Below are 13,319 nucleotides of genomic sequence, written 5' to 3' on the forward strand. Positions count from 1 at the left end.
CCATCTCGGAGCAACATTGGCTCAAGATCATTGACATAGTTCTTGAAATTAACAATATTATTGACATAATGCTTATGTAGTATGATCTGGACTAAAGTTGCTCCAAGATGGCCCTGAGATCATACCACATAAGTATTATGTCAATGATATTGTGAATTTTAAGTATTATGTAGTATAATTCAGAGCCAAAGTTGCCAAGAGATCATATTTAGTTTAAATTAAAGTTCAATCTCAGTGATGCACTCAACTGAGAGATTGATATAAATTCTTTAAAGAGTTTTTTAAATTTGAGAAAGAATCTCTAGATCGATCTCGATCGAGATTGAACTCGAAGAAAAACAAAATTACGAGCTTTTTAAAACCATGCTACTTTTGAAATATAAAATTAAAAGAATTATAGTTTTGTCAATTTTGCCTGTACTTTGTTAGCATATTACAAAAAAAAAATTAACATTTTATACCCATTCCAACCTTTATATTTTGGAAAATTGGACACTTGTTTTTTTAACCCCTTACCATTTAAAGTATGATGTAAGCAAAGAAAACTTTCTATGATTAATTACTTTACAACCATTTTTCAAACCTATTCCCTATAAACTCCAAACATTTAAGCAATGTAATTTAGTAAAAAAAAAAAAAAAAGTTTAATAAGAGTGAGATCATGCAATTAAAAAGAAATACTAATTAGTAAAAGTGAGCTCATGCAATTCAAAAGAAAAAAAAAAGATACTAATTAGTAAATGTCCATTTGCATGGAGGAGATGGGCCATTTGGCATTCATGGAAGATTTCATGCAACAAACTCTCTTTTAGTGTAAAATGACATTGCATTTTCCTAATTTGGACTTTTCTTTCTTTCTTCATCTTCTTAATTCTTAATATTAACTTTTCCATAGTTTCTTCATCTTTTTTTTTTCATTCTTCTTATGCTAACTTTTCATTTTATTTCTTATTCTCTTCCTCATTTTTTCTCCCCCTAATCTTCTTCCTTCCTTGGTTACTACTTATGAGACCAACTAAGTTGCATTTTCAAATGTAGTCACATAAATCAAAACACAACAAAATTTCAGATTATCAATGATATATACTAATAGATTTATAATCAGTCCATTGAAAAACATTGATAGAAGTGTTTATCATTAATAGAAAATTAAAATTTTCTATATTTTATGATTATTTTCAATATCATTGACAAAAAAATTTCATTATTTAATTGTTAAAAAATGAAAAGAAAAAAAAAATTTGCTCATTAATATAAAATTAAATTTGTCGTTTGCTTAAAAAAATTGAAAATACAACAAAGTTTATCATCAATAAATAAATTCTTATGGTATTATGATTTATAGGTAATAAAATTCGCGACATCACTCTAACTTATTTTTTTATATTGACATTTTAAAACAAAAATTGGGTATGTTTACTAATATTTTTTAGGGTTTTTTTTCTTTCAAAAATAGCAAAAATTTATAAATTATTTTCAAAATTTACTCCACATATCTTTTTTTATGAAGTATAAATATTATGTCAAATATTCTTTTTTTTTTTTTTTTTGACATTTTCTAATTTATAATTTAGTATTATGTTTACGATTTTGGTTCAAGGAATTCAAATTTCTTTAACATAAAAGGACAAATTATTCACGTTTGCAAAAGACGAAGCTATGTTGAACAAATAAGAGCACGAGAAGAATCCGACTCCATGGATCAGTTTCATAAGATGAAGATACCATCAATCTTCCATTTCCTTTTCTTAATCCTTTCCACATTTTTCTTCATCGCTCAACCCTCTCGAATCCACAATGTTTCTTCATCGCAAAATCGCCTCGCCTTCTTCGTATTCGGCGATTCCTTTGTCGATTCCGGTAACAACAATTTCATCAACACCACCCAAACTTTCCGCGCCAATTTCACCCCCTACGGCCAAACTTTCTTCAAATCTCCAACAGGAAGATTCTCCGACGGCCGTATCATGCCAGATTTCATCGGTAATTACTCAAAAACATACACCAAAAAACCTCACACTCCTTTCGATTTCGTGTTCTTACAAGTGAATTTCTCTTACAGCGGAGTATGCGAATCTGCCTTTGATTCCGCCGTATTTAGATCCTCACAACAAACTCTACATCCATGGTGTGAATTTTGCATCCGGTGGAGCCGGTGTTTTGGTTGACACTCATCCAGGATTCGTACGGTTCTTCTTCAGTCAATCAAATTAACCAACCGCATTGCTTTGCGTTTTGGGCGATCTTCTTTAATCTTCTGTGGTGAATACTGATTTTTAATTTTTCAGGCGATAGGCATGGAAACTCAACTTAGGTATTTCAAGAAAGTGGAGAGATCGATGAGAAAGAAGCTAGGGGATTCAATAGCGTATGATTTGTTTTCGAACTCTGTTTACTTCTTTCACGTCGGAGGAAATGATTACAAGATTCCGTTTGAAGACTCCTCTGTTCATGAGAAGTACAACGAAACAGAGCACGTTTATACGGTCATCGGAAACCTCACGGCGGTGGTCGAAGTAAGTGCCAATCTCAATGCTTTAGTTCAAATTTCAAATAATAGCCATTTTTTAATTTCATCCAATTGCGTTAAATTTCTTATTCGGTGGACTGAACTTTAAAATTTTGCTTATTTTCTAGAATTTGTTTTACGTAATTGTGAATAATATTTCCAAAAAAATAACCAAATGTCAAGTGACAATATTACTATATTTAAAATTACTTTTTAAAATATCAATTTTTACTTAAAACTTTAAAAGTATTTAAATATTTTTACTAAGATTGATTAGAAAATTCGTAGTAAAAATATCATACATGACAACAAAAAAATGTTTTTGGGAATTTTGATGCATGAGCAAAAAAAATTAAAAACATAGGAAAAAAACTTAAATGAAATAGAAATTTTTTGATGAATTTTGCTAAATGGTTAATTTTTAAAAATTTTAATTTTTTTTAATTGTATCTTGTCACTAACAAGCTCTTATCAATTCCACACATATATTTTTAAATATATGTATATAAATATATAAGGTTCTATTTTAGTTTTATATTTAATCAATTATCAATGCGAACTATTTAAAGAAAAAGCAGAAGGTGTTAGAAAATTATTAATTATCAATTAATATATTTAAAAAAATTGCAGACACCAATTCTAAATTGAAATTTTTTTAAAAAAAATATAGAGATTAAATTGAATTCAAATAACCAAAATAAAATTATTGAAAACATAAAAATTAAGGACTCATTCCATTTTTGAACTTTTTTAAAAAATCAAATCTATAAACACTTATTTCCCCTCAAGTGAATTCAAGTCTTGATTGTCTTAAAAATTAAAAGAAAGCATAATTAATATTAAAAATAAAATATCCAAAACCGTAGTTAAATTGAAAGAAATTCTTATCAATTAATTGTAATAAATCGTTTAAATTATTTGCAAAATATAGAAAGAAGAAGAACTGAAATGAAAAGGTTGAATGAGATTGATTGATTTTGATGATTATGGGGATAGGAAATATACAAAAAAGGAGGAAGGAAATTTGCGTTTGTGGCGATTCCTCCTTTAGGTTGTTTGCCAAACACAAGATTATTGAAAAAGGAAGGCGATGGAAGCTGTTGGGATGAAATTTCAGCACTTGCAATCCTTCACAATAACCTTTTTCCTATTGCTCTTCAAAAATTTGCTGACAAATTTCCAGGATTCAAATACACCGTTGCCGATATGTATACTCTCCTTCAAAACAGAATCGACAACCCTTCAAAATATGGTAAATTCCTCATTCCTCTCTTGCTAGCTCTTAGTTACTCTTATTTTACATATTATATCCTTCCATGTTTACGTTTGTTTAAGTAGAGATTATTCAAGTTAAATTATGACCACATAAAGAATTTTGTTAGAAAGACATGTAAGAAAGCTAGCATCGAAGTGATTTCATTATGGAACACTTTAATTAGTTCTCTCTTAGTTATTTGAAAATTTTAGAGCATTGAAAGTGAAGTGTTTAGAAAATATTGTTGAGGTTATAATGAAAGGGATTTATGATATGTGTGTGTGGATGAAGGTTTCAAGGAAGGGAAGAAAGCATGTTGTGGAAGTGGAAGTTTTGGAGGAATATATAGCTGTGGAGGAATGATGAGAGGAATGAAAGAGTTTGAGTTATGTGAAAATCCAAAAGAATATTTGTTTTTTGATTCATATCATCCAAATGAAAGAGCTTATGAACAATTTGCAAAGCTAATGTGGAGTGGAGATTCCCAAGTCATAAAGCCTTACAACCTCAAACAATTTTTTCAATATGGATCATTACAATCTTTTGAACATTGATCTCTTATATTGAAAAATAAACCTTTTTGTACTTTGCTATCCATTTTGCATACATATATATCACTCAATTTGAACATTTGAACAGTATGTTGAAATATTGCAAAATGCTCCCATCTATCCGTTTTTATGATTATAGTTTTGTATGTGTATATGTATAGTTTTGGTTTTGGTTTTTTAGTGGATGAGGTGTTTGTAAAATTAACTTTCATAAATGAATAAAATAAAATAAAATGATTAGCAAATAAGATATAAGTTAAAAGTTCAAGTTTAATCGACTATTAATTTTAAAATTTGTATCAAATAATTCTTTAAATTTTATAAGATTAGATAAACTTTCAACTCTTATATTTTTTAAAACAAGTTTCAAAATTTCGAATAATTGGGTGTACATTCAACGAATTTAGATTGCTATAATGTATTTCTTCTATAAAGGTCTCTTAAATAGTGTCTTGAAAGAACTTGTTTGTATTACTTTATGGTTTAACTTTAAATCATTCCATTTTGTTTGTATATACATGTGAGAAAACATTGTTGGTTGATGTTAGGATACATAATACAATAATTTAGCACTATTAGCTGATATAGTCAATAAATACTCCGATACTATTTTAAATTACCAATCAACTCAAAAACTTGAGTTATATAAATAGTATGAGGTTATTAAAACAAGATTGGTTATTGATTATTTAAAAAGTTTTCTACAAAAAAATTGAATAAAAAAATGGAAAGCTCAAAAATAGCAAAATAATTTATAATAATAGAACTCGTGTTAGTTACATTTTCAAAATTGCAAAAATAGCAAATTTGAAAGTATATTACCATCTACTGTCATATTTGTCAAGTTTAGAATATACAATATAGAGGTGTTATGAACAGTTCTTTTTTTAAAAAATTGTTATCTAATGTAATTTTTCTATAAAAACGTCAAATATATTAATTATACTACAAAAAGAGAAAAAATAAACCAAAAATAAAAAATAAAAGTATACATTAAACAATAAATTTCAATGTTATGTCCAAATTTTCACTACAACAAATAGAATAAGTAATTTTAAACCTCCAATATGATATATTACATGTAAGCTATTTATTTTAGATTTATCAATATGAGATTCAACTTTTGTATTGATTCTATTTATAAGTACTTCTTCGCATTTGTTATCGTCTCAAGTCTCTTTAAGGACTTGATCACTTTATCTAATCTCGCTGATCTGTATAAATTATGCTTACACTAGTGTCATGTCGAACCCTACCAAACTATCGTACCTAAGTCTAAGTTTATATACATAGAGTAAATAGTTCATTTAAGTGCATCGTTGTTTCTGACATTCATGATTGTAGTGTGCATCAATTTGTAGATTTGAAGCGATCACTTTTTTTCCTTGAAATGGGCATCTTCCTTTGTCGGTTCCTTTACTCTTTGAACGTAGCCTTTTCCATGTATTTTTCAGTCTTGCCTTGAAAACTCATTAACACAAATCGAATATTATTCCTTGACACATAATAATATGAGTTCATAATATACATCACATCCTTGCATACGAATATAACAAACATATTAAATAGTAAACACATACAAACGGTCATGTGATTAGTAACATTTTTAATCGCACACTTGTTTTCTCGAATAGAATGAATCATTTATTTCAATCATTTATATCTTACTTTTGTTAGTTAATTAAGTAATATATAGTAATAAAAAATATATATTCACATGAAAATATCCCTTATAATAATATACTTGAATTAAATCTTAATTTTCTAATAACAATTTTTTTTATTGATACTATTATTTAAACTATATTAAGTTTTCTTCCATACACAACAAATAAATAAAAAGATGGAATCTAAAATCGAGAATATATATAACATTATATAGTTTATATCTTTAAAGTGAAGGCATCATATAATTTGATTGAAAGCAATAGAAAAGAATAGAATATATCACACATACAATAATTGTATCATTATATATTCCATTTTAACTTAAGCTCAAAGTCACTCAAATCTCTCTATCCTGAACGTTTTGTCAATATCAATTTATATCTCTAAACTTTAAATTTGTATCAATTTAAACCTTAAACTAATAATTATATCTATTTTAACACTAAACTTTAGAGGTTATTTTTTCAATTTTAATTACTTTAAACTCAAATTTTATAAGTGTGTTCGAAGGTTTAAATTGATATATTTATATAAGTTGATATACTTTGAAAATTTTAGGTATAAATAATTGATATAATTATTATTTCAAAGTTTAAATTAATACCGCTAGTAAAATTTAGGGTATAAACTAATACAAATATGAGAGGTATAAATAATTGAAATTTTTCATTAATATATGAGGATGAGGATCTTCACCATCACCAATTCTTTCGATCTCAAACCACTATTTGAATATTGCTTTTGTGTATATCTTATCTTATTTGGGTAAATCATTTTCATTATTACAAAATATCATTCCCAATAAATAACTTATTTTAAAGTTCTAAACTTTTATACTTCCAATTGCCTTTTCCCTATAACAATTAAATCAATTCCAATATACATTGAAAAAATAAGACTCGTATTATTTTCTCAACTTTTTTCTTTTAATTTCCATTTTCTATATAACCTTCACTTATTATTTACTTATTTAGGAGGTTGACTTAAACCGAATCAAAATAGTTAAATATTATTTAATTTTTAATAACGAAAATAAAGCTTAATCATTATAGAAAAAATACTATTGACAGATAAGTTTGTATTTTGAATTTTCCAACTCAACCTCACGTAGAAAAAAGCGTACGTGTTCATTTGTTTTCTATATACTCATATATGTGTAGCTTTTGTTCTTATCATTTTTCTCTATACGTGATACAATATTAAATTCTACGTAATCAACTGTTTCGCGTAAGAGAAAATTTCTCATTAAATTATTTTGAATTTTAAAAAGTTGATAGTTAAACATATTAATTTTAAACAATATATTTTACACGTTATCACAAAGAATAAAATTTTGTTTATTTATTAAATTCAAACATACAACTATTGTGAAAACATAGGACATTTAAGAAATAGTTTTCTATTGTGAAAACATAGGACATTTAAGAAATAGTTTTCTAAGTACGATTAAATAGATATTTTTTTAAATACAGTAAATTAAATTAAAATATTTATAATTTATTTCAAAATTTTGAATTATATCAGCTTTCTATTGATGTGACTAAGTACATATATAAATGTTATCAATTTCTATTATTAATAGAATTTAAAATTTTGCTATATATCGTAAATATTTTGTCAAATTTGTTTTCTTTTAAAATAAAATTAAACCACGTGCTGTTTAACCGAACTTTGAATTATTATTTTTTCAATATTTGGTTATTTATATAAAACATATACCAAAAAAAAGAAGAAGTATAAAATAAAAAGAAACTTTGTGACATGGATTTGCACCTTATGCATATATGATGAGGAGGAATCCCTAAAGTTGGGACCCAAAAAGCCTATTTCAATACAAATAAAAACTTGGAACTTATATATATATTATATATTCTATTGTTTTTTTTAAAGATGCCTTTTTATTTTATTTTAATTATTATATTTTCCAATATTAGGAAGCGAAAGTTAGAGAATCCAAGATGTAACCAAACCCAAACTTATAACATTTTTCATGTGAACTCTAAGTCAAGATTGATTGGAATTTCGAATCCCTCGAAAACAAAAAAGAAAAGGAAAAAGAAAAAAGAAGTCTTCTTTGACTTTTTATTTCTTTCCATTTTTATTTTTGTCAAAACTTTTAATTAATTAATTTAATTTTACGCCTTCCCTCAATTATTGCTTGATATGTTATGGTCTTCTGTCTTTTTCATTTTGACAGGTATTTTTCTTATTTCTTTTTTAAAAAATTAATGGGTTTTTATTAGAGTCACACCTCATCTACCAAAGAGTTGCTCACCCTCACTCACCTGATTTTTATGAATTTATTGCCTTTACTCTCTCTTTTTTTAAAATTAATAATAATAATTGTTTTGCTTTTGCATTTATAATAAATACCAACCTTTCTACAAGCTGTCAGAACAAAAATGTCCAACTTCCTTATTCAAGAGGGTTGAAAAAGAAGTCTCACAATGGTCTAAAAGGTTGTTTGGAAGTTGTTCTTAAATTATTTATATATATATATGTATATATTTGTTTTAAACAAATTCTTAAATTATTTAATATATATATATATTTGTTTTAAACAAATTCTTAAAAGTAAAAAGTGGATTCTGCCCAACTGTTAGCATGACAGACTAATGAAATTGAACCCTTTTTTTAATAGTAAAATTAAGGTTTTGTATGCCATTTTTTTTTTGTATGGTACACTTAATTATAGTTCAGGTAAATTGTAAAAAAATTAGCCTTTGTAAAAAAAAATTGAGGGTAATTAATTTTGTCATTAGTAAATTTGTTATAGAGAAGGTAAATAGTTTGGTTTTTTAAAAAAAAAAAATGAATCCTCTAATTTAGTGTTATAATTTTAATGAATGTTGAAGTTAGTCTAGGATATTATTTATTAGCATTAAAACATATTTGAATGTTGTGGTATTTAGAAATAAAAAAATTATAAATTACAAATTAAAGAAAAAATTTAGGTCGTGTCTACTATAAACTCGAATAAATTTCTACGAGTGTTTATCGTTGTCATTGATAAACATTATTGATAGTATTTGTATTTTTTTTTTAAATCAGCTCATTTTGTTATATTTGAAAATATCTGTTGAAACAAAATTAATTTTGAAATATTTAATTTTATATTTATCACGGAAGGTTGAGATTAAAATTGAAAAATGAATCAAAATATTTACAAATGTAACAAATTTCAAGATGATGATAGATACCGATAAATACCATAGATTATGACATTTTGATATATTTGTAGATATTTTCACCTTATTTACAAATTGAAATAAATTTCTACAATAAAATATAAAAACTAAAATAAAATTAAAATTAGATTTGAATGGTTTATTGTTACAAATGGTTGGAATTGAGATCATCCTTTTATGTTACGCCATAAATTTGCACTTTACATACATGTTGTCAAGTGTGTTATGCCAAGTAGGGTAATTACATGGTTGCTTTTTTCTCACCATTTGAAGATTTGATGTAGACCACGAAAACCATATGAAACTTTGGAATTCTTTATCACACAATAACTAATTAAAATAAATTTAATATGAACATGGAAATAGTAGTTTAGTTTTGGAGTTTAAAAAGAAAATATAAAAAAAATGGATAAATTATTTACCTTTTATCAAACGAAAACATTCAAATATAAATATTTTGTTAAATGTTTTATTTTTTATAATTTTTTTAAAAATTTTAAGTATTATAATTCTTATTTATTAAATAAATAAGTCATTAAAGTTATCAAATCACGAACAAACGTTACCCTTGCTAGTGGCTATGTTTGCTCGATTAAAACTTTATAACACAAATTACAAGTTGTTGAATTTGTTTCAAATAACATCTTTAATTACTTTGAATAAATGGTCAAACTCATATTTTATTTTGCCAAATTTAAACAAAGTTAAAATAAAAACTCACAATTATATACATCTAATTTATATATAATTAGATATAAAAATTTTATAAATACTAATATGCTGTATTTTTAAAAGAAAAATAATTCTTAAATATTTTTAAAAAAATTTTATTTTAGACAATTTCTCAAATCCATACCATTATTGGTAGACATAAGTTAACTAATTTTTTTAAACAAAATCAATACAACGTAATAAAATTGACAAACTAAGCTTTAGATTGTACCATTTATTTCGTAAATTATTTATACATATTTTGTTTGATTCGTTTCTCGATATACTTTTACGAGTTATTTGTACTTTTACACGTGAAACATATATAAGAATCTTGAAATTTTAAAAGATGGCATCTTATTCTTTCGTGTAGAGGTGTAAACTTTCAAACAAAATTTGATTCATACACACGTAAATAAATTGCATGCCACCTCGAAGAATAAAACTATAATTATTTGTGTGAATTTTCAATAAAATAAATCTAAAATCTTTAAATTGACACATTAATCCAATATGATATGTTGATTTCAATTTTATCATAGAAATCAGAATGTCACGTCGTTTAACAATAACATAAGCTTACTTATTTCTGAGAGAGGAACAAAAAAAAGGATAGAGAAAGAAGATAAAAGGATTAGTTCAGACTTCGTTTTCTCAAAGAACGTGATTTACGATGAGAAAACAAAAGAACTATCAGATGAGTGAAAAAAGGGCGAGGTGGCAGGGAGAGGGAGCGAGTAGGGAAGTGGACCTCTAACGTGCGAGTAGGATATACCTCCGAGTGGGATCCGGAGGAAATGATTTGTTCTTTCTACCCATCACAGACAGGACACGTGGCCTCATTGTCGGCCGAAGAAGAAAGACAAAAATTAGTTGCGGTTTGCACATTTTCACGTTGTGGAAATTAAAAAGTCCACGTATTGGCCACATCAACTGCCAGCTGTCTCCAGCCACGTCTACGATCTGGCCACGTTTGAACTTGTCAATCTCTCCTTCAACTTCACATTCCCTCGCCGTCTGATCAAGATCAAACGCTCATCGTTTCACCCTCCACGTTCGTTTGGTTGATTAAAGTATTACCTAAATCACTTTCTTTATGTCAATCCACTAATATTATTTTAACGTTTGACATAAATAATAATAACATTATAAAATAGATTTCTCTAGAATTAATTGAAGTGGTCTTTGGGTTGATAAAATTCAATTTCTTGGCCAGCTTTGCTTCCTTTTATTAATTCTCAAATTTTGATTCAGCATCATGTTTGATGGTTGTACAAGCAAAGAATTTCATCCCCATCAAATTAAAAAATCATTTTCATTGGAAATTTTTGGTTGCCATCATCATTTAACATTGCAAATATAATATAGATGTGACGAACGATTAAAACATTTCAACTCGATTAATATTTCAATCAATTGAATTGTACGTATTAAGTTTTATTGAATTTAAATAAATCTTTTTGTTCTTCTTTCTATGCAAGTTAGCATTATGGGACAAAAAAAAAAAAAACACGTATAAGAATATTTTAGGAGAATTATCATAAATTTGACAAACTATTTACAACATATACAAAAATTTCATATTATATCAATAATAGACATTGTATGTTTCTATTAGTGGTATTGATAGATAGCAATAAAATTTTTATTAGTTTTCATCATTCGTAAAATTCAAAATTTTGCTACAATTTATAAATATTTTAATTTTTTTTTGTTATTCTTGAAAATGTCCCTATTTCTTTTAAGTACATATATAATATAGAGAGAAATGTAATATACTAACTACTGCTATTGATGAGTTAAATTCACATTGACAAGAGAAACAATACTTAACTATTTAAGCATATACTTAGGAAGTCCAAATTTGAAATTAACCTCTTAATCCCTTCTGCACTTCATTTTCATTGTTTTTTTTACTCAACTCTCTTCCCCCACATTCTTAAGATCTCATTTCAACATTTGATTTTAAAATTTAATTGTAATCGTGATGGTTAGTAATTTCGATGTTCAGCCTTCTAAACAGACGACTCGTACACAAAAGGTTTAATAGCAAATAAATTTAAGAATATAGTAGGCATAATATCATAGTGATGTCACTTATACCTTGCATTATAGTAGTAAATTGTATGTAGAGATAGATTAGACCATCATTAATTCATTGAGTTGCGTACTCTATGTATGGAATAATAAATTATGAGTTGGCATAATTATGATTGTGAACTTAGCTTATAGACCAGATGTTGAATATATCTTTATAAAAATTTTCAAATTATGATAATTGAATAGGTATAGAATTGCCAAATGATACATTATATTATAATAATTTTAAAAAGCATAGAATTAAGGGAAGATGAATTGTATATAAAATATAGAGTAGTGAGACTTATGATATTAAAATAAAACACATGCTTAAAATGTGTAATATAAACAAATCCGAAATTTAGAAATGTATCACGTAAACTATATAAATTTGATAATCTGAAAGAAATTCGATGCACATTTCTATAAATTTGATGATGATAACCTGTACTTTTTTTTTATCGTCGTTCAAAATTCTTTCAAAATAGTCGGTATCATGTCCATTCATTCTATATATTTGATTTTTTTTTTACTTTTTACGTTAACAGTTTAAACATAAGTTAAATAAGATATCGATCTTTAGAATAGTTGAAATAATTGAGAAAAAGGAAGAAAGGAAGAAATTTCAATTATAGGATAGAAATGGTCATGGAACTTTAATATTAGCTAATAAGAAGGCTCCAAGCAAGCAAAGCAAGATGGGTAACGGAAGGCACATAGGCATATTCCCTTTTCATCTTTCAAGGAGTGTTTTTAATATGTTCTTTTATTCCTTTTTTAATATATAATTTAATTTGTTAATTTATATTTGATAAATTAAATTATTTTAAATAAAAAATACATAAAATATATCCCAATCTATTTGCGATAGACTCTTACCGTAAATAGACCAATGTAATAGTTCATGAGAGTTTTTCACAAATAGATTCGTATATTTTAAATAGTTGATTCATTAACTATGATTTAAGTGAAAAAACTAGAAAAATAATAAATTTGACAAAATATTTATAAAATATAGCAAAATTTTAGATTTTATCAATGATGAATATTAACATGATATATATTACATTGATAGAATCCAAAATTTTACAAAATTTTGTAAATATTTTAGTTTATTTCACTGTATTTTAAAATGTTTATTTAAAAATTTATACACAAAAACATTTTGATGTGTTTGGATTATATTTTCAAGTGTTTAATTTAGAAAATAAGTTATTTTGAAAAAACCTCAAGTGCTTGAAAGCAAAATATTTTTTTAAAGATATTTTAAAAAATAATTTAAATTAGCAAAATTATAAAATATAACAAATTTAACAAAATATTAACAAAATATAACAAAATTTTAGATTATATTAATA

The 13,319-nt window shown here is 25.7% G+C and overlaps 1 protein-coding gene across 1 annotated transcript; it reads left to right on the top strand.

Annotated features, from left to right (window-relative positions):
* The first annotated feature begins 1,577 nt into the window (after positions 1–1,577).
* LOC101213754 (GDSL lipase) lies at positions 1,578–4,451 on the top strand. The gene is made up of 5 exons (XM_004141774.3): positions 1,578–1,983; positions 2,063–2,184; positions 2,289–2,516; positions 3,506–3,761; positions 4,056–4,451. The coding sequence occupies exons 1-5, from the start codon at positions 1,698–1,700 to the stop codon at positions 4,316–4,318; spliced, it is 1,155 nt and encodes a 384-aa protein (XP_004141822.1). The 5' UTR covers positions 1,578–1,697; the 3' UTR covers positions 4,319–4,451.
* The last annotated feature ends 8,868 nt before the right edge of the window (positions 4,452–13,319 follow it).

This window comes from Cucumis sativus, chromosome 7 (assembly GCF_000004075.3).
Source record: "Cucumis sativus cultivar 9930 chromosome 7, Cucumber_9930_V3, whole genome shotgun sequence".
Taxonomy (NCBI): Eukaryota; Viridiplantae; Streptophyta; class Magnoliopsida; order Cucurbitales; family Cucurbitaceae; genus Cucumis; species Cucumis sativus.